At 38.8% G+C, this 22,495-nt stretch overlaps 3 protein-coding genes across 5 annotated transcripts; 1 reads left to right on the top strand and 2 right to left on the bottom strand.

The window, feature by feature from the left end:
• Positions 1-702: 702 nt before the first annotated feature.
• zgc:136858 (uncharacterized protein LOC678543 homolog) lies at positions 703-8,082 on the bottom strand. The gene is made up of 18 exons (XM_042495448.1): positions 8,004-8,082; positions 7,779-7,893; positions 7,274-7,448; positions 7,051-7,162; positions 6,755-6,861; positions 5,699-5,825; positions 5,474-5,594; positions 4,193-4,278; positions 3,899-4,026; positions 3,759-3,818; positions 3,598-3,661; positions 3,408-3,502; positions 3,177-3,305; positions 1,811-1,925; positions 1,586-1,723; positions 1,252-1,418; positions 1,091-1,173; positions 703-898 (listed from the first exon to the last, which is right to left on the bottom strand). The coding sequence occupies exons 1-18, from the start codon at positions 8,080-8,082 to the stop codon at positions 703-705; spliced, it is 2,097 nt and encodes a 698-aa protein (XP_042351382.1).
• Positions 8,083-9,945: 1,863 nt separating this feature from the next.
• On the bottom strand, positions 9,946-21,007 carry LOC121950611 (interleukin-17 receptor A). Of its 3 annotated transcripts, none has more exons than XM_042496667.1 (12): positions 20,938-21,007; positions 15,152-15,201; positions 15,024-15,045; positions 14,278-14,418; positions 13,979-14,103; positions 13,767-13,887; positions 13,083-13,130; positions 12,826-12,893; positions 12,596-12,670; positions 12,416-12,485; positions 11,286-11,381; positions 9,946-11,200 (listed from the first exon to the last, which is right to left on the bottom strand). In XM_042496667.1, the coding sequence occupies exons 1-12, from the start codon at positions 20,999-21,001 to the stop codon at positions 10,332-10,334; spliced, it is 1,749 nt and encodes a 582-aa protein (XP_042352601.1). In that variant the 5' UTR covers positions 21,002-21,007; the 3' UTR covers positions 9,946-10,331. The 3 variants fall into 3 exon arrangements, with proteins under 3 accessions (XP_042352601.1, XP_042352598.1, XP_042352599.1); XM_042496664.1 differs by having other exon boundaries at positions 12,826-12,983; XM_042496665.1 differs by having other exon boundaries at positions 12,826-12,983; positions 15,152-15,185; positions 20,938-20,985.
• Positions 17,753-22,350, top strand: LOC121950615 (troponin I, slow skeletal muscle-like). Its single transcript, XM_042496671.1, has 9 exons — positions 17,753-17,931; positions 19,168-19,196; positions 19,298-19,301; positions 20,463-20,504; positions 20,586-20,717; positions 20,794-20,883; positions 20,976-21,146; positions 21,557-21,647; positions 21,748-22,350. Exons 2-8 carry the CDS (start codon positions 19,186-19,188, stop codon positions 21,641-21,643), a joined length of 537 nt encoding a protein of 178 aa, XP_042352605.1. The 5' UTR covers positions 17,753-17,931; positions 19,168-19,185; the 3' UTR covers positions 21,644-21,647; positions 21,748-22,350.
• Positions 22,351-22,495: the final 145 nt, after the last annotated feature.

Below are 22,495 nucleotides of genomic sequence, written 5' to 3' on the forward strand. Positions count from 1 at the left end.
CACACACACACACACACACACACACACACACACACACACACATTGTGAGTCTGCTCTATGACATCATATGGAAGCAGTGCAGATCATTCGAATAATTTCATACACAGCAGTTGAACTTATTTGGCGTCATACACCACAAAGCAACTCTTCTTTATACAGTCATGGCTGGTCCTCTTCCAAGGACTCTCATATTGTTTCTACAGTGGCCTGGGATGGACAAACCATTTTTGGCGCCTTACTTTCTGAATGGGGCCATTTGTGATTTTAGATTGGCCACCATGGTTCTCCTTCATTCTCCTTCATGCTTGGCACACGGGAGAAGTTTCATTTAGCTGCAATTTTGCAACCTCATAGCTAGATGTCATTAAATTCTACATACTACATGTAAATATGTACCTTTTCTATTATGAGAAATCAGAACATCAGAGTGCCTTGTTATAATGGTTCATAATTTATTTAGAAGGATATAAATCACAAACTGTAAATTACAGAAGAACAACATGAAACATCAAACACCATTTGGATTTAGTAGTTTCGGTTAAAATTTGTCATCTTCTTACATTCATTTACTCAAGTCCCTACAGTTTCTCAGGAATCCAATCACAATTTCACGATTTAAAAAACAAACAAATCAAGGTATGACAGACACAATCTTCACACATTAGTAATGCTTCAATTACAAAAAAAAATAAAATAAATTAATTAATCTATCCACATGAAGCTTGGTTTGGCCCAGTGCTGAGTCTGGACATTGCATGGATCCACAGAGTCTAAGGTGAGGGTGGGGGCTATGGGGTGCGGTGAGGCCAGGGACAGTCGTGCGGCTAAAAGTCCCATCCGAACACAGGTGTCTGTGTCTCGCTGCTGGAGAATACCAGTCATTAAAGCACCTGCCAGACTGCAGAGAGAGCAGGGATGAGTTTCTTTTCGTTTGAATGTTGTTGAGTTACAAATGACTTTGTGAGTGAGAGATGGTGTGACAGCAAGAGAAAGAGCTCATGGGAAGTGAAAAGTGGCTAAAACTGAAGCAGATTGGTATTGGTAAAATAAGAACAGGGAAGAGAAAGTGGGTCAAGTAAATTTTTAGCACCTATCTCCTGCTCCTGACACGTTCATGGTCTCCTCTGCTGTCACAGCCAGTGCTGGGTAGTGGACAGCACACAGCTGCCTCCTCTGCAAACACACAGTTTAGTAAACATCTTTGCTTTCCTTGTCATCATCATCATCAGCTTAAATATATGTTGGCCTTACCCTCCTCTGTTTTCTTGGCTGCAGGTTGACGGAGCCTTCATCATGCTCTCCGCACACCAGCACTCCACAAGCTCCCAGAGTCACCACCAGGCAGTGGAGGTGCTCCAGTAGGGGGCGTGAGAGAGCCACAGCAACACTCAGCACCTCCTCTAGAGAAATCGGCATCACTGCCAACCCACAACACAAAACCACATCCTCAGACACTGTCACACAATTTGCATTCTTCACAAGAAGCCCATATGCAACAGCTGTATGTGGACATATGTGTTAAAGAGACTGAAGGAATTACAAAAAACCCATGAACTATTAAATAATCATTAAAAATACAGTTTACCTTCAGGTGTTGGGATACCCAGTGTTTTGTTCATAGTGCACAACTCTGTCAGGTTTGGAGATGAATATGAGAGAGACTTCCAGGCGTCTGACAGAAAAGGCTTACAAGCCTTTTCTGAGTCTGTTGGCTCGTACCAAACTGTGACACACATTGATTACACACTATGAAAATCAATGAAAGTTTCTGTTCACGACCATTCATTATCATTTAGTGACCCATGTTTACCATTGATGTTGTGTTTGTTGGCAATGGAGCAAACATAGTTGATGGTGGAGATAGGAATGTTTCCATCGAGGCACGCAAGAGTGGCTGAGGAAAGCTGCTTCTCAAACTGTGACACCTACAAAAAGATATTCAAAGACAGAATAAAGAAATTCTGATTAAGTAAGTAAACTTTATTTCTGGTCAGAGAGAGGGAGGAGAGCCGGCATCAGGGCGAGGCTGACCCAACTTGGACCGAGAGCTGCTCCTCTACCGAGCCTTCTTCTGGCTAATATCTGCTCGCAGGAGAATAAAGTAGATGAGATGTGATTGAGGCTCACTCAGCAACAGGAGATCAGAGACTGCTCTGCGCACATCTTCACAGAGACATGGTTAACTCCCAACATCCCGGATCAAGCTTTTGCACTGGATAGATGGACCTTGTTGGGAACCATAAGGACACTAGACTCTGTTGCAAATTTAAAAAATGCACGGTAGGAATTGAATGATGCCACCAGCAACAACATAATCAAGAAACCCAATCGAATCTTTATAGTAGCTGCTGATTTTAATCAACTCATCCTAAAACTCCAAAGATGTAGCAGGATCAAGGACGGATTAAATTTTGTTTTTTAAACCTTGTATAAAAGAACGACTAATAAATCAACCTTCTACTTTCTACCCTCTTGGGGTGAGATCACTTCAGCCACAATACAGCTCAGTCCCTGACTTAAAGCGAAGCCAGGGGACGCCTAAGTGGGGTGGGGGCGGGCAACAGTCCCCTCCACACTTTCTACCCCACTCCCGCTTTCACAAAGCCCAATTGTTTTGTCGGGTCAACAGTACAGAGCCGAATTACATTCAGTTCACTATCTTTAGTTAGTAAGAAAAACAGCTTTAGAAGTCTCAACTGGAAAATCTTTGGCATTTTTACTTAAAAAATACTTTTTGTTGAGCAGTGTTGGAGCTGAAACACCAAAAGCATGATGCCCTTTTGCCTTGACCCTGGAACATGATCACTGGGGGTGTTGGTCATGTCATTGTGTCATTATGTGACATGTGAGCATGCACACAAATTATTTTTGATGTCTGTGTGCAGCAGCTCTTGTCTTTAAATTTCCTTCTGTACTTGCATGTATTGTTTCCTCTCTATCACAGTGTGGGAATGGCGTTATTGCAGGTGACTATATACAGAGATAATTGATGAGTGTAAAAATATTTAATCGCTGCAGCAGAACAAATGCAAATCAAAAAATAGCAGTAAGATTTGGGTTTGATGTAACAAAAATTTCCATGATTATAACTTTAAACACTGAATTTGGTTCTTGACATGAACACAAATCCTGGGCAGTCCCTGCTAAAATTTGATGACTTTGTCAGTACTACTCACATACTGCTCTGTGATTTGCTGATGAACGTCCATGTCTCCCAATCCAAGACTCAGCTCTCCGCTCTCAGTGATAACAGCACAGTACGTTGCTGTGCTCTGCTCTTCTAATCTGGCCACACCACTCGTGTTCTTACAGAAATAAGAAAAAAAAGTTAAAAACTTAACATTTAGATAGTTGAATAAAATGACTTATGATCATGCTTATGTAATAAACTGTTGACGCTCACATACCATGTGTTTACAATACTGTAACACTGCTTCACTGTGTGAATCAGCTCCAGTAGCTGAGATGAACAGAGGTCTACGGCCTAATCGACTGAGAGAGTCTGGAAGAAAAGCACCAAAGAAGCGAGTGTGAAACAATCTGATCTTAAACACCGATGAAAAACATGTGCACACGCATAATCAGATAAAAACACACCAGCGATGTTCCGTCCTACACCACCAAATGACTGACAAACACTTCCTGGGTTTGTCTGTCCAAACTGAAAGAGACGACAACTTTACTTAGAAGTAACCTACATAACATGGACTTGCACGTTCTGCAGTAGTGTGGCTGAAGATAAAATTAATTAAACTTACATGAAGTGTTTTACTTTTTCCTTTTGCAATAAAATCAACATTTATTCCTCCGATGACAACCTGGAAAAGAACAGCACTGTGGATACTGTATAGTGCCAGTATTTGATTTAAACAAGACCATCCTATGCGTTTATACTCACAACATCTGATTCTGAGTCTGAGGCGTGTTTTCCATGATGATGGGTTGTCTTTCTCTCAGCTGTTTGTTTTGACAGTGCGCAGGCTATCTGACTGCCAACTTTAGCATTGTTATGAATGAGAGCAATGTCTAAGAACACAAGTGGTTAAGGACATTTTAGTTGTAATAAACTGCACTGTAAAATTATCTGGCCTATGAGATCAATGGTCTATGTGCCCTTTTCATTTCCAAAGAATTTGATATGATCATGGTTTCTGCTTCAGTTCTCAATAATTCAGATTTTTTAGAAGGATACTGGCTTGAAGGGACTTTCCCGCAGTAAGCTCATTGACCTTTTGAAGAATGAACGGCGTCACATCTCTTCCTGTTATACCTTTAGCACTGAGTACATAAAAAAGAGAACAGAAAATTTTCATTTTACTGGCTGAGATAAACATTCAGTTTGATTCCCTTATTATGATCACAAATAGGCATTTCACACCGTTTTGAGTCTAGGGCTACCAAAGTGTTCACACACAATCCTGACACATTCCAAGCAGGCTAGCCCTGACTTTTGCTCTAGGCCTCCTAGCCCTGTACTGAAACAGGTTTAGCCCCGAGTTTGCAGGGTTTAGCCCCTGAAAATGGACTTGAGACCATTGTAAGCAAAAATATGTCATCAACAGAGGACGTTGCACAATGCATAATGGAGGTAAAATGTAGCAAACTTGCAGATTACATTATTTACCTGCAATTTTTTGTTCTGTTATTACAGATGCTTTTTTACTACAGATGTTTTTACCCCAAAACAAGCATGGATCACGTCGTGGAAAAATGATTCAGTATGAAAGTATTTGAGTGTCATCATGTATAATAGTAACTGCTTGAATGATTCACCCATGATCATGATTTACCAAAAGTATCTAAACCATGACCATGCTTAAATCATACATTCATGCAGTTACTACAATACAGGATGACATTCAAATACTTCCATATTGAATATGTTTTCCACAACAGACGAACTATTAATAAGACCACTGCATGCTCTATTTTCCCAATGATCTCTCCCTTGACTTCTCCAGTGTACGTCTCTCTCTTTCCAAACTGTAGATTATGAATCGCCCACTGATGTCATCACAGTTCACACTTCAGGTTAAGAAAAACCTGCTACTTTTTGGTTTGACTCGAGAGCCACCTTTTCTGGTTCTGAACCAGTTTCTTTTGGTCAAAATGCTCCACACAGTTCGAAATTAGGTGCAGGAACCAGAGCACAACCAGTTCCATGTTGATGTAAAAGGGGTAAGTGTGAAACGGAGCTAAGTAAACAAAAGACTTTTAGAATGTGAACATGAGTTATGTATTTCATCTGACATATAACCGCGGGCTAGTAGGAGTGCAGTGTGTGAATCCTGTAGCCCTGGGCTTAGGTTAAACCTGGGTTATCAATGTGTGTGTGAGGGGGCTGAGTTAGCCCAAGGCTAAGGATAGTGAGCGTGAAAATGGCATAAAGTTACTCTGATGTTATTAAATCAGTATCTGAAGTGTCGAGGAAGAAACAGGGCAACAGATTACAATCCACAAAGTATTTCTGTACCTCGCTTCTGTTACTGCAGCCTGGATGGCCTCCTCTATCAGCTGGCCAGCTGCTGCATGCTCCTCTGGGATAGGCACCGCCAACAGGACACCGTTTTGGAGACCCAGTGACAGAGTGCTTGCTGAATGATGGCAAAAGATAGATCCGCATCCACAACAGGTGAAAGTGTTGGTAAATATCTAACATCTGTGTGTTGAAGGTCAAGGACATAAAATGTTGATATACCAATGAGTTTTGCCGCCTCCTCAGGGTTGCAGACTTGGTATGGAGAAGTGAATCCACTTTCTGGAGAAAGGAAGGCTGGGAAATTCTTCGACGCTCCATAAGTGGCCACACAGACACCCTGCGTCTCCTAATGAAAGACACAACAACGGAAATACATCACAGCTCTGCCCAATATCCATCTGCATCTTTTAATATAATCATTCATTCATTCATTCATTTCTAAATGACAAAACACTTTCTTGTCTTTGCCTCTATATATTATTATTATTATTATTATATTGTTAATACTTTTTCATTTATTTGAAAGGAAATTTACATCGATTTCATACACACATTCACAAACACATTAGCACAAAATGAACAAAGCCTTCTCACTCCCAACTCATCAAAATGAGATGCTCGGTCAGTGGCCCAAAAACGACAAACTACGACATTTTAACATTGGTTTTGAATGTTCAGGGATAGTGTGTCGATTTACAATTGTTACATGCACTATGTCAACTTTAGTTTTCATAGGAAATGTACAGTTTCTGCTTGTGAAATGCATACAGTCTCATTTCAAAATACAATTGAACGATGGTAAAACAATTTGTTTTAGGTTTAGGCAGCAGAATAACATGGTTTAAGAAAAAAACATCATGGTGCGATTTAAAATAACTCCGTTTGTAACGTCACCTGACTATGTTGGTAGCGTAGCATGGTTCACATACTAGCATAGCAACATTGTTGCAACAGTGTCACCTGGGAAACAAATGGCAGTCTCCAGGGTGAAAGAACAGAGATTACCCCATATTGTGGCGTGTCTCGCTCTTCATTCTATGAAAGTTGCTCAAAACGTCAAAAAATACCACTGCACAGTACCTCTCACACCGTTGCTAAAGGGTGCTTCTTTGAGTTGGTATTTGACACCAAAGGCCACTGACCAAGCGTCTGTATTTGACAAGTTGAGAGTAAGACAGGGTTGAAATGAAAAGACTTTCTGCACCATGTCCATTTCACCTTTGACCCTATCTCCTAAGTATTTGTTATGTAAAGTGTGTCTTATTGTATCCTCACAAGGAACTCCAGGGTGCGACCGATGTCCAGGATGGACTTGACACCAGCAGAGACGACTGTGATGGGAGTCCTGCCAAGCTCTGTCAGATCTGCACTGATGTCCAAACCTGGAGGAATAACCACATTCTCACTGGTGACTAAAGCCTTCACATTACCAGGTGACATGATACTTATTCAACAGTTTTGGCCTTCTTACATATGGAGGCCCTACTCAGAGTGAACTATCCCTTCACCAGGCATTTATATCATGTCTGGACCATATTTGCATCCTAATCTGAGCTCATAAGTCTGCTTACTGTTCTCTCCATCTCTGTGAACTCCTCCGATGCCTCCTGTGACAAACACATTGATGCCGGCTCGATGTGCTGCTATCATAGTGGCTGACACTGTCGTTCCTCCAGAGAGCCCCTGAGAAATGACACAAAGGACAGCAAACAGAGCACCACCATAAGTGACGCACTCGCATAATCGCAATGGATGGCATTGAGATTATTTGAGACGAGTGTGTTGAAGTCTCACTTTACTGATGACGTAGGGCAAATCACGGCGGGACACCTTCAGGCAGTTCTTGCATTGGGCGAGGTAGTCGAGCGCCTCTGAGGATAAACCAACATGAACTTTCCCTTCAATCACTCCGACCGTGGCTGGAATGGCTCCTTCAGCTCGCACAATGGCCTCCACCTCCTTCGCGGTGCTGCATTTAAACATTCATAATTGTATGTGACTTGGTTCACCTATGTACTGAACATACATAACCCATACGTGGCTATCTCTATTTGTCTGGTTTATCTATTTATTATTATTTTTTTCCCTTTTTTCTTGTATTTTGGTAAATTGTGTAAACCTGTATGGGAAGGTCTAAGTGGGTATCTGTGGAAATGACAATCAAGTATACATGTATTCATATGTCAAATGTTATGTTGTTATATTTTGAAAATATAAATAAAGTTGCAAAAAAACATTTATAATTAAAGCAACCTCTAACTGCTGGTATCACAGTTTATTGACAGTTTATTTGGTGTACCTCAGGTTGTGTGGATAGGGCATGCCATGTGTGATTATAGTGCTCTCCAGTGCAACTACTGGTTTGTTCTCTGCCAGCGCCTGAGATACAGATGGATGAACCCTGAAGAGACTGTCTAAGAGAAGAGGTGCAATTTACATTTAGAAATCATCATTATTACTATCAATCTGTGATGAACTGTGTGCATGATAAATGCTAAGAGTTATAATAAGAGGATGCACTTACCATTTTTGCACAATCTGCTCTGATAGGTTGTGATTCCTCTTTTCAGGATGAGTGCAGAGGCTCTCTTCAGCATCCTCATTCTACCCAGATTTTGAGGGAAACCCTGAAAACATTCAGTTTTTAATACATTGTCAGCAGATGCTTTTCTTCCAAACACCATCTGCCATTCAATGTTTTTTTTATTTTTTTAATTTTTTTTTCTGATCTACAAAAGGCTACAGTTTCCCCTCCAGTGTTCCCCCTCCTCCTTTAGCATTCATTAGCAGTCGTCTGGGATGAGATGTTTTTTAAGTTTCAACAGCAGTTTTGTACGTGACTCTTTTGGTCTGATTGAACATCACAGTTTCTCAATCAAAGCCTGAATCACAAACAAAAATGCACTACACTATAGGATTGGTTTTATCCCCATATTCACCTCCTGTAGAGTCACTTTTTGATGAAAAATATTTCATATATACAATTTATCTAACTTAAATTTTATGCAGACCAATCTTTAAGACCTAACAGTAAATGTAACACACAATGTCAAACCAATGAACATTACCTCAGCTTCTTGAAGGAAAAATCAGATGGGCTCGACACTTGCAACACACCCTGCAGTGTGTTCTCCGTCACTACATGGCTCAAGTCCAACTCAGCCATTGTGAGGATTTTCTTTGCTCCAGTTAGTTGGGACAAATTCCCATCACCCTTCCCCCTTTTGGGGCCACTCCCAGAAACTGACACCCAAATTCCAGAGCTGGGGTCTGTTTGTTTGTTGTCTTTTTTGCCCTAATTCACTGCATTTATGCACATAAAACATGCATGACTGGTCTCAAACCAGGGAGGATAAAACAAGCACTTAAAAACCAAATGCCTCATTCAGGTGCAATCACTTCTACTACACAAAAACTTACATGTGCTGCCTGTCTCCCCGTGTTCTCGCTTTTGGACCTTAGCCATGATGTGTGTTCTTTGAGTCAATTCATTTCTATAATGATTTGATTTACCTTATTATCACAGTATTTGTTAAGATGTTTTTGGTTTATTGTTAAAGAATTCGTTCTCTCTTTGCAGAGCTAAAACTGTACACACAAACGGAAACCAAAGAACTACTAAGAAATCTACCTTAAAAAAATAATAAAACTGCTCTGCATAGATGAAAGCTGCTGACTGCTTCTCCTTCTTTGCTCACATCACTTAAGTCAAGTCCAGTACTTTCCTTAATTTCTCATCAATGACTCTGGGAAAATCAGAGAAACATCAACCACTTAAAATACAATAAAAAAGTTAAGGGGGGAAAAGTCCAAAATGCTGTACCAATCATTTCTAGAAAAACATGCTCTGTGCAGTAGGAGGGAGTGCATTTCCCTGTGGTAGAAATATTGACTAATCAAATGCCCACACATTGAGATATCAAAACGTCCACAGTACACAACATTCAATCAGCTCATTACGAAGAACAAAACATTATCCCACAGACAAGGTTTTGTGCTTACCTTCTCCACTGCAACAAAAATGCTAGAAACTTTGCCCAGAAGGTTGAACTTTGACCCAAACTGTGTTTACACAGCCTAAAGACATCAACCACAGATCTCATAGTCTAAAGCAGCGGTTCACAAGCTTTTCCCCCAAAGGACCCCTTTTCTATCATTGAGTAAACCAATGAACCCTGACTTAGTGACATGTGCTACAGATATTTCAAATTATGTTCAATCCATAACAATAACAGAACAGATCAGCTGATAAACTTTACGATGAACCCAAAAAGTGACTGCAATAACTGCAGTAAAATGAGTGTTTTGGATGAATTTTGAGCAAATTACTTCTTGTGAATATTGCATCAGAGTGAGTGAGTCAGTGAGTTTTCCTGATATTTTTAGAAACTTTTTTATTGGATTCTTGGTATGTATTATCTATTTTTTAAACATGTTAAACAATCATACATACTTAATAGGCTTTTTTGGGACAAATTTAGTGTTTTCCTTTTTTATTGTTTTTTTTCTTACACCCCTTAAAATTAAAAGGCCTCACAACAGCCTAAAATATACACAAAACAAATATACATAAAACATAAAAATGTTAAAGAAAAAATGAACATGTTCAAAACTGCACACATATTTCTTTTTTTGTGAAATGCACATTAAAATGTGGTAACTAACTAAACATCAGCTGATACTTGCTCCAATGAGTTTAACATCTGTATGTGTTCACTGGTGATTTCTCTCTGCAGATTTTTTTGTTGTTCCTTGGGTGTATCACATACAATTTAATATCTAATTGATTGATTTTGATCATTTCATCAAACAGCAGTGAAGATCTTCACTGATGTCTCTAAATGCAATTTTATCAAGCTGGCTGATTGCTCTCAGCAATATGATGATTGAACACAACAGGATTGCTTTCTTGTGTTGTTTGTGTTGAGTTAGCTACACACTGTGCAATGACTTTCATGGTTGCTGTTGCATCGTCACAGATTTCAGGTGAGGTCTCCTGAACCTTCAGCTCTGAGGTTTCCAGTAGTTCATCTTCAAACCACTGTGGATGCTCCAGCTGGTATGCACGAAAAGCCTCTATGGCGTCCCGCAGAGCTCTTCCTGAGGGACAGTGACAGTACTCGTCCTCTGAGAGCCCTTTAATGTGATTCATTCTGCCTGGTTCGTGCTTCTCAGTGTCCAGGATTCTGAAAAAGAGCTCCTCAAACTGTTTCATCAGCTTGTATCGAACAGTAATGTTGAAGGGTGAAGGAACATCTTCTTCAGAGCAAACATCATCAAAGTAAGCCACTATGTATTTCTCAAACGATGCAGATCGGATAAGATGGGGGATCATGAGGCTGAGGGCTGGACTGAGCATGTCGCCTGCAGTTGAGCGGGAGTCCTCTCTCAGTAAAAGCTGTTTGCCACCACACATGGCTCTCCATTTGGCTTGTACTCCCTGTGAGCACAGGATTAGTATCTTATCTGAAGAGCTCTCTATTTGCTCCCTGTGCCAGTCCAACCACTGGATCCCTCCCAACACTCCCAGTCTTGTAGAGTCCAGCAGATCCAGGACCACATCAGTGCCACATTTGGTTGAAAGGAAGGCACAAAGCTTGAGTACGATGTGTTTGTATAAAGGATGGTCGAGGGAGTAGATAATGAGGACTCTTCTTCTCTCGTGCACTTGAGGAGGGTCTGATTGTTGTTTGGCAGCAGATGATGATGCGTTCACAGTATCTGAGAGACGGGGAGGACTGTTATTTGATTAATAATTCAAGCTGTGTTTTCTATTCAATACTATGCATTTTATAAGAAGGCAAACCTTTCTGAGACACTCTCCACAGTGAATAAGCAAGAAAACCACAGATGACAAGCAGCCCCACAGTTGCCTTTATGATTAAAGTCCGTGGTAGATAATCTAAAATACAGAGAGACATATGACCAGTTTAATACTTCTACAAAAACAAAAGGTGATTTCAAATAGTGGGTCACTGATTCCCAGCCTGAGGGTCAGGACCGCTCTAGTGGGTCACAAATTAAATCTAAAGAGGAACAATACATTCTGTCACACAAATTTACATTCACTTTTGGTATTTTCTCTAATCTTCAAGTCTTTGTGAAATATGACATTTTTTTTTACCTCTTTCATCTCATCTCAAAGGTTTATTAAAATGAGATGTTTAAAGGTCAAAACTGATAGACTTCTAACACCTGCAACAAGAGGTTCACGAGTGAACACTGCTTTGTTGAAAGGTGTGTAGGATTTAGGGGGATATATTTTCAGACATAGAATATAATATGATGGGTATGTTTTTATTAAAATGTAAAATTTTTAAATTTAAAATCTTTTAAAAACGTTGTTGTGTTTTTGTTACCTTAGAATGAGCTGTCTATATCAACACAGGGAGTGTATCCATGGAGATTGCCACATTGCACCATTATACTTCTACATTAGCCCAGACAAACCAAACACTGGCTCCAGATAGGGGCGTTTTTGCATTTTCGCATTGACCGCAGCAGTTAACGCTCCCCTCCATGAAGAGCCAAACAGCATCAAATAACACTTTTTTTTTTTTTTTTAATATTAAATTTATTTTTTCAGTGTTTTTGTCATTTTTAATGACAAATGTCCATTTGTTGTGGAGAGGAAGATACCTCTGCGGAAAATCTGGCTCCAGGTAAAAAAACAGTGAACAATAATTACTGAAGAAATCCTGACCTGGAGTTCATGCTTAGCATGTTCAGCTGGTTGCAATCTGCAATCCTCACCACCTGATGCCACCAAATCCCCTAAAACCCCCTCAGTCCTACACACTGCTCCATATAGGGTCACAAGTCAAAAAGGTTGGGAACCATTGATTTATGCTCTACACCATATTGTTTTTGAAAACCTAACACACTGCATATATGTAAAAAAAAAAAAAAAAAAAAAAAAAAAAGAATCATACGTACACTGGCAGAAATTGATTTTTTCCTCATGGCGCCGACAATCATTCTTGCATCCAATGAAAAATGGCTGAATCTTTACACAAAAAAAGGAGCAGAGTAAGAGACTTTTGATGTTGTACCTCTATATGTAAGATTCATTAATCAACTGTCAGGAAAGGGACATTAAATAAGAACGGAACTCACTACTGACACCACTTCACATTGTGAGAGCTGCCACACATCGAACTCAAATGTCACATTCAGGCGTGTTCTGTTTTCCTGTGAAGGAAAGAAATGACAATGAGATTATATGTGCACTCCGCATTATTTCACACTAAACTGGAAGTAAATCATATGATGTCATTCTTATTACATATATAATCATGTTTCAGTCATCGTTATTGATAATGTAAGTGACAAATTCAATGCAATACCTTTGAGATGTTCTTTGAGCAATGGAAACCATGACTGAGGATGGAGACGAGGTATCTCTCTGCATACTCTGCAGCCTCAAAACCCACAACAAGGAAAAACTTTTTAAGTCCCTCATCAAGAGTCACAGTGGTAGTCAAGGGAGGATCCCACAGACTCCCTGAAATGACAGAGCATCCAGAGCTCTATGCTGACATTGTTCTGGACCTCTTAAAATCATCCACTTAAACTTGTGAGATGTAAAGAATGTAAAATGTACCATTTTCCAGACACACCCGGGCCCTTTGGATTTTTGTATCACTGCATCCTGGCCATGACAGACAATAATTCAAAAAGATTATTAGAGCATTTTAAATCCTGACCAGAAACTTGACAGAGCTCTTCAGATGAAAAAAACAAACAAACTTGCCATGGAAATGCGTGCCTAATGTGTAAATATACTCCTCCAAGTAAACACACTGACGTCACTTCATCATGAACAGTGAGGTTATATGACCCTGATGATATTCTCTGTGCTCACCACACAAAAAATAAATGAGCTGACAGGCTAGCAAGGCCCTAATCGACAATGCAGACTCATAGCCTGATCTAAATGCTCAGAGGAGGCAAAAATAGGGGCATTGCGTGCATACAGGTGTTATGTCAAAGTCTGTTTCTCCATAGGATAGTGTTTCCCTCCTGTTCAAATGTAAATGGACTAAAAATATATTTAATAACCATCTATTTTGACAAGACAATTTAATACTTGATTCAAGGGCACAAATTTCATATTGCTTATTTTAATCCTAATGATATCCAAGACAGTTTTCTGTCAGAAGCACACTGTGTCACACACAGAACAACAACAACATAGAAACAATCTAACTTAAAACCTTGTTTATACAGCAAACTCATAGAACTTATCATAAATGTCTCCCTGCTTCTGGATGTGGAAGTAACTCACCTGGGATGGTAATTGAATTTGGAGTCCTGTAACGTAATGTTTCAGGTTCTGGCAGATTAAAAACGGACACCCTATATGTATGCCCAAGCTCTACCATGACCCCATCCAAGGAAAATGTCCACTATTGAGAAAAAACAAAAAACAAATCTATAACATCTGTTCTGTTTGCCACTGTTGCAGCAATCGTTAAATAAACAGGTGTACAATCTTACCAGCCCATAGTTTGGATTCTGCTGCTGGTTTGAGTTGAGTTTGTAAGAAAACTGCACACATATGCTTTGATTTGTACTTTCATCCTGAATATTAATCGCTGTTCCACGAAGGGTTTTTACACTTCCTGTGAGTAGAAGAGGATATACCGTATGTAAGAATGTTACCTCTGATGTCTGATTCTCTTTTCAACTTTGATTAAAAAACGGTTTGATCTAAACTTGTATTTGATGCCTTTTAGAATGTAAGTTACAATAAAAAATACTATATTTTCAAAATACATCATTTTAGTGTTACTTACCATCTGACTTTATTTTCCAAGTTACATTTACAGCAGGAACAGGCCCATCATCGTCCATCCAGACTCCCACACTATGGTTCCAGTCTGGAGGCACAGGAGTACGTTGCCTGGGTGCGACCATGCGTTCATCTGAGCAGTTATCTGACATATAGTCAAAGGTGTATATGTTATAATGAGTATATATTTAACATATGTGTATTTGTATGTGTGGTAGTGTTGTCAGAAATGTTAATTTATGGATACTATGACTGAAATGTATTCAATGCACATTTTCTGCGCTTTCCTGCTTTGTTAATGTTAATGTTTATTGCAGTCATTCTGCTGTTCTCAGCTATTAACTGTGAAATAGAAAGTCGTCATTGTCATGTTTTAGCGTTGTTATATTTATATTTTTACTAAAAGAAAACTAAAAAAGAAAAATGTCAATATTCCCCATGGTTTAAAAATGGTATTGAATATTGATATTTTCAAGGTTTTTTAATAAAGTTAGAAATTCCATATTGTGACAACACTACAGTGTGAGCAGATGAATCACATAAATGTCAAATTAAAATGATACTTTCCTGCACAAAATATTTCTACCACACTAACAATAACACAGAAGCTAAGTTCAAGTTTTGAATTTAAAACAGTCAAGCAAAGATAGAAATTTACACAAAAAAATAGCCACCCTCAACATACTGAGGTCTTCTCTATATTCAAAAGTTTGAACTTTATTCTTCTAACTTGAGAAAGAAGATACTTACTAATTTTACAGTTATCAAGACCCTGAAGGAAAAAACACAAGAGAGGAGTGACTTGATGAATCTGTGACTGTAAATTCTATTTTCATAAGAAAGGGTGTATTTTGGTTTTTAACAGACTGAATCCTCACCAGCTGATTGCAGTCCACACGTTTGTCCAGAATCCTAAGAGAAGACGACACTGTGAGTCCAGCGGTCAAATAAAAACAGAAAAAAAGAACATGGATCATTCTGCTGTAGCTCCTCAAAACTTTAAAAACTACAGAGTAAACAAAAACAATGAACTCCACTGAGAAGATGGTTCAACGGTTAGTTTGAAAAAACACAGAAAAGGCTCACTGTGATCTCATCTCTACCAGAACGATTTGTTTCAAATTTATCAGGTGCTAACATCTGAATACGTGAGAAGGATGCTCTTCAAATGTGGTTTCCAGTTTCCATTCACATGCAGAATGCTGCATGGGCTGCAAATAATGCTCTTTTAATCTGATTTTTTTTTACAGAATTATGTGAGTAACAGAAGTTTGTTTCTTATCGCCATATGAAGGAGAGCAATTGAGCACATTTACTTCCAGGTGGAAGCACAACATGCTGCGCAAAGTGCGAGGTACAAGTTGCAGGACAAAACAAAGCCAGAAACCGACCATACCAAAATGTCAAAACTTCAAACAGTCACTGGGGGGCAGCAGCGACTAAATCTACAAGAGGTAACTCCCTGTTCACACAGTAAAGTAAGTTTTACACTTAAGTAATGTGCAAGAAGTGTGTCTCATTATTAAAAGTTGTTGAACAAAACATAAAATTCATTGACATACTTACTTTTTAGTGGGTATGTTGGCTCTATTAGACATAAAACAGTATTAAGTCAACAGGAAATAAGGGTAGAAAAAGACATGTAACTCGAACCTGGGATGTTTTGATTACAAAATCAGTTTCTGAAACCTTTAGAGACCACTGGGACACCTCTTAAACCCCATTTTAACATTCAGCCTGACCTCCCATAACCCCCTGGCATCATCACCTAAATATGCAGACACCAGAACATCTCGGCCTGAAGGATCAACACATGAAGGCCTGGGATTATGACCTCTTCAGCTACTCCCTGCTTGGTTACCGAGGATTATACTGAATAGGACATAAATGCAGTCGTGGTTAGGCGTTAATTCCTATCGCTACAGTTCTGACTGGACATTGAGCTACTGTTTCACTTTGTGTAATGCTGAGATAGAAAGACATGTGCCACTTATCTGACCAGAATAGACTGCAGAGGTTGTATTTGATCTCAGCTTAGCGGGTGACTGGTGTTGAAGCAATTGTGATTCAGTCGCCATGGTGGCACCTGATCCAAACATAAAAATATGCTTTTATTCAGCCCAGCTACCTTCTATTGTGTTCAGGATTTAGCATCTATCAGCAGCAGATAAACAAATAATAAATGATTTCTGAAACATTATAACATACTATAATGTAGTTGCAAATCATTTATATGGATATGTTCATAAATGCTTGAAATGTGCTTGTATGTGTATGTCTGTTTCTTTTATCTATGCCCTGAATGATGTTACGTCTAGACCATCAACTTGAAAACTTGTTTTCCTCAATTGCTGCTTGAGGGACTAACCAAGAATTTTTGAACTGGATTGGAGAAAAACAGTCAAAAACTGAACAGAGCTAAAACCAAACAAAAAAATAAAACAAACAAACAAACAAACAAAAACAACAACAAAAACCCCAAACATTTTGAAAAACAATAATAATTTATTTTTTAAATGCTTTTTTTAAAAAAACCTTTTTGTTTTTATTTTTTCTCATCTTCCCTTTGGTGGCCCTGCACTTGGAAAATCAGTGCTATAGTCTATTTGTAATCAGTGTAACAGATTGTTGTAATGGGTTTTAAACCAACTGCTAATAATTTGCACCTGTGTAAAAACAGTTAATAAATGCTTTATAATTAACTGTTAGCACTTGTTCATTTGTGTAATTGTATCATATATTATACCTTCTTATCAAGCATTTGTTAATTGTTTATATACCAGTTTCAGATACATCAGAAGGGGTTATAATGGTGGACTTTACTTTACTTTCCTTGTATTTGCTTACAACTACATTGTAGTCTATAATATAGAATACTACAAACCATGTATTAAGAATAAATATTGTGTTTATAAATGCCAATCAGGTGGGGCAATATAGTGTTACTGGATACTGAATAGTGGATGACATTAAAGATCTAAAATAAAAACAAAAATCTTAACTGATCCAATGTTTTGGCCTTTGACCAAATCTGCAAAACTAGAAAAATTCCATCAGACTTATCTGTAATTTGTGTTTAGTACAAATTAGCAAATGTTAGCATGTTTACATGGTAAGCTACGATAGTGAGGATGGTAAACAGTATACATATATACATATACACTATGGCCATGTTCCGGCTCACATAATAAACAAAGGCCGGAGACTTCAAGTTGCAGAGAATAATTGTTTAACCGAAACATTTTTAACTTTAACCATTCAACTTTTTAAAACTGACTTTAAAGGGCACCTTTAAAGCACTTGGTCTTTGAAGTTAGCCTTTGCCAGCACACCCCATGACACCTATTCAAAACGCAGACACGCTCAGGGCGCCTGATATCTGCAGAGCGGATAAGTCAGCTGCCAGTTAGGTGAGGGACGTGTGAGGTGTGCCCTTGTGCGACGCAATCACATGTGATAAAAAGGTCACGGGTTGAGGGCAAATCAAAAAGGGTTGCACTGTGACCAAAGCAATTGTCAGGTGGACAGGGGGTCTATTTTAGCGAGCCATTCACACGAGACTTTGAATACATAAATCTTTCACTAATAATCATGAAGTGCTTTTTCTGTTGCTGACTCACTCTGTCACTGCCCTCTCTGATTTCTTCTCACCTTCAAGGTAAGTTTCATATCGAGTCTACGCTATTTACCACAAGAAAATAAAAGTCAATCAGATTTATTGTAGACATTAAAAAGGGCTCTTTCATCTGACATTGCAGGATTAACTTCTTGTCCTGCTGTCATCTCAGTCTCATCAGCCGTGCGTTTGTTTTGGTGAAGTCGAGTCTGGCTTTAATGTAGGAGTAATGAAGACTGCATATCAGCATGCCCCTGAAACATTTACTGTGGCTGGTATTTATGTGAGGGAATCCCTGCTATGTTGCTACTTTTGTCAAGGTCTTAAAGTCACTTTTTGAGCGTGGCTGTCCAGCTTCGTCTTCTATGACACCTCCAGTCTTGATGATCTCTTGATCCTCTAAGTGAAGAAATGTAACCCGAGGCTTGAACTGCCTGCCAAAGTATTGGCGGCTGGTAAAGGCACACTTGACCCGTCATTGTTGCCGAAAAGCTGGTGTGATAAGTGATGATGGCTTGCTCGTATGAACTGGCAACCTCCTGGGTGGAGGGGCAAGGCTGCCGGCTTTCTGATAATGTCTGCTGCTTGGCTTGTTTACCTTGACTTTCGCACCCTGTCAGGCTGGATTAGTCAAAATTGGATATATTACCATGTTGTGTCAGAGGCATTGACTTGAACTACATGCATTAATTGAAATATGTTGTGTTTAAATTAATTTTAAAAAGGAAGTATTGTACTTATAAAGCAAATGTTAGAAAGACAATGTCAAAGAATGTTAGAGAAAAAGTCAGAGATGGAGCTATGATAAAAGGAATAAGGAAAAATAGAAAATGAGCAGTGTTGTGGATCCTGAAGGACATTTTTTTAAGTCTCACAGTCACCATAGCTTTGGTGTTTGTCTCTTGGCTGCCAAACCTTTCTCTGGCACCATCAAGGCAACAGCAGCTGCTGGAACACACCAAAGCATGGTGGAAATGTGGCTAAATATAGCCATGTAACAGGCTCCTCATCAGCTCTTATAACAAAAGGAGGGATTATTTGGCCCTGAAGGAATACTGACATGTATCTAAAAAACGCCCCTGAGGACAATAAAATCCATTAAACTGTGAACTACTTGGATTAATCAATCACTTTAACTGTAGAAGATACCACTGAGACTTTAGTAAACACTCATTATGATTATCTACACTATGTATGGACTTTAGAACTATGTGGAGTGTTAAAGATGCATGCAAGGCATTAAAAAAAGAGTAAATAAAGTCTGTTTCCACTCCAAAGGTACTGTAAGCGGCAGACATGTCTGAGGGGTAAGTATTGAGGAAGCCACAATTTTGTACACTATTTGTATATTCCATGATAACTTGTCTATGTATCCTTTGTCTGCTTTTCTTGTCACATGTTGATGAAGACCGGTGAGTTGATTTCTTTTACATTAATTAAAGGTGCCATTGATAACATTTAGCTGCACTAAATTAATGTCACCTCATTGTTGCTGCTCGAACTGCAAGTGGCTGCCAGTTTGCTGCACAACCTGCATATTTCCTTATCGAGCAGAGACTTGGTCTTTTCACGAGATTAATCTTTTGTGATAGAGCAATTAATTTTTTTTTTTGGAGCACGTGGCTAGAAATTTAGGTTACTTTGTGTGGTTGTGTTTCAAGAATCATGTTATCTAACATTCTGGTAATATTAGGATATGGCTGGCTAACTTAAGCTAACAACATGTTATGGCAAAAAAATGTTTCACCCTTATTGGCTATATGTCTTATGTTTTGAAGGGAGAAAGGCCACTATTTTAAAGTGCAAGCAAGGAAAGAAAATGCTTTTATATTAAGAGGCTACAGTCTTTTTTATTTTCCACCCCTGAGTTCTGGGACCAGTCCACTGTAACATTATCCCATGACTTGCCCCGCTCTCGCTCTGTTTATCATGAGATATTTTTTGTCTCCACAAGGACAATCCTGCTGCAGGAGTGAGAACTAATGTAACTCAATGTAACGAGAGCTAATGTAACCTAACAATTATTACTGCATTTAACAGAAGAGTTGAGCCATTTTGTTGTCTGTGTGCGGACAATTTAACGCCTCAGTGTCAGATGTTAGCTGCTGCTGTGTTAGCTCCTGCTAACCGGGTTGATGTTGAACTGACCTATTGTTCCCTCAGACTTGCAACTACAAAGACTCCTGATCATTGACAACACAGATACACGTGATAACTTCTTTATACTATTTGCTTACAAGCTAATATTGTAACAGCATTGTAATCAAATGGTAGCCAAACATCAGAGATCTCACACAGAGCAATTAAAGCACTCACAGAGCAATTAAAGCACTCTTTTTGGACCCATCAAAAATTGTAAAATGATTAATTCATAATAACAACATATTTTATAGGAAAGCAATACTTCACAACATTCTAAAAGCTCTGCTGTAGTTTTTTTTTCTTAAAAGATTTGTCTACATAAAAATCTTATCAGTATCTTACCTTTAATAATTGATATTGATTCATGCACAATTGAAAATCTATATTATTGACTCTATTTGATGTGTAAAGTATTTGTATATTTCTCACAGAGGAAGCCAAAATATTCAGCGACACGCCGACTGCATTTGAAGGTAGGTCTTGTGACCCTCAGGCCACGTGCTAATACCTTTTCAGCTTTCATCCAGGCTTATTATCGCCTTTCTATATTACAGTCCAAGCTGCTGAAAAAGGCAGCTTCTATGCTTGTGGCTGAACGCGAAGAGAGGAAACACGAGAAGGAGAGAGTTGTTAATGAGTGCTTCCCTCCGCTGGCGCTGTCAGGTCTGTCAGTCCAGGAGCTCCAGGTACTGACACAGCAAATCACGCAGATTCAGCCATTATTATTCTACATAGTCTTAACGGTTTTCTTTTTCTTTACAGGACCTTTGCAAAGAACTACATCGGAAGATTGATGTTGTAGATGAAGCTCGTTATGACATAGAGGTCAAGGTGGCCAAAAATGACATAGAGGTACAGTGAAACTGAATCAGGAGGTCATGAATAAGAATTCATACATTTGCTGACCTGTCAGGGTGTGGAAGCATGTGATGTTTGTTGCACAGATCCAGACGCTGAACCAGAAGATCATAGGGCTGAAGGGGGCAAAGAGACCCAACTTGAAGAGGGTTAAGAAAACCACAGACGACATGCTGGGTGCATCCATTGACAGTTCCAAACTCATGAAGGCTGATTTCAAGGCCAACCTTAAGACAGTAAAGAAGGAGGAAGACAAGGTAAAGCTGGTGACTGAAACCATCGTCCACGAAAAAAGAAAAGAAACTGCATCAAAAGGACATTTCACCCTCAAATCAAAAACACATATTTTTCATCTTACTTGTAGTGCTATTTATCTGTCTAAACACTTTTGGTGTGAGTTGCAGAGTGTTGGAGATATTGGCCATAGAGATGTCTGTCCTCTCTCTCAAATGTAATTGAACTACATGGCACTCAGCTTGTGGTGCTTAAAGCGCCAAAAACTAAATCTAAAAAAAAAACAAAAAAAAAACCACTTGCACTTTTGCAACTATCACCAAAACAATCTAGGTTGATTATTGGCACTATGAGGAAAAATATGTACTTTTAATTTTGGGTGTGGACTGTCCCTTTAAAGAAGAAGACTGCTATCTGTCTTTTATCTTCGTAGAGGGAAGAGGTGACTGACTGGCGTAAGAACGTGGAGGCCATGTCTGGTATGGAGGGCAGGAAGAAGCTGTTTAACGCAGCACAATAAGAAGGTGCTTTGCTGGCAACACATTATCTTGCCTAAAATTAACCTTGCAATGCTCAACTTGTTTTTTTTTTATTATTCATGACCATTGTTTGTCTTTCTTTCAGAAACACTGTCCGAATTCAAGAAGTTTCTATTACAGGATGAAATGAAACTAGTTTTGTAAAGATTGAAGCACTTGTAAAAAATGAAATGCATGCATCATTTAGATTATGATGTTAACAGTTTAAAATTTTGATTTAATGCAAACAGTTATGTAAAAAGTACCACTGTGTGCCATGGATGAGAGGGCATAAGTTTTGTTTCATCATTTGGGGGGGCATATATGAAACGGGGGGGTTCGGAGGTCCTAGAAAATTTTGAGCATCCCACTCTCGATTTCCTACACTCTGGTAAATCTTAATGCACAAATTTGTGCCTTTTTGGCATGAACTTATGGTGCAAATTTCTTTAATCTTCAATAAATGTTCTATGATACTGCATGTTTAGGCAAATGCACATGTTCTAAATATTAAGGGGAAAATCTACACCTATGCATGGATATAATAATATAATTTGTACCCTTTGCATATTTAAATTGTGCCTCAGAAAATGCAGATCAGCTTTATAATTTTGTCTTTTAAAGTGCAGTATTTGTATCACACAGATGATGGCGCTGCCCCAGTATCTGCAATACATGTTATACACATTAAACAACTACAATGACTTTACTGCTTGGCCTCTTGGTTTGTTCAGATTTATTGTGTTTTTTTTTCATTCTATCCAATAACAGACTATCTTGCTGATGTATTATAGCTTTTGAACATTATCTGTCATTCTCTGCTCTTGGAGTTAAGCAATAGGAGTATGGTGGTG

This window comes from Plectropomus leopardus, chromosome 11 (assembly GCF_008729295.1).
Source record: "Plectropomus leopardus isolate mb chromosome 11, YSFRI_Pleo_2.0, whole genome shotgun sequence".
NCBI lineage: Eukaryota > Metazoa > Chordata > Actinopteri > Perciformes > Serranidae > Plectropomus > Plectropomus leopardus.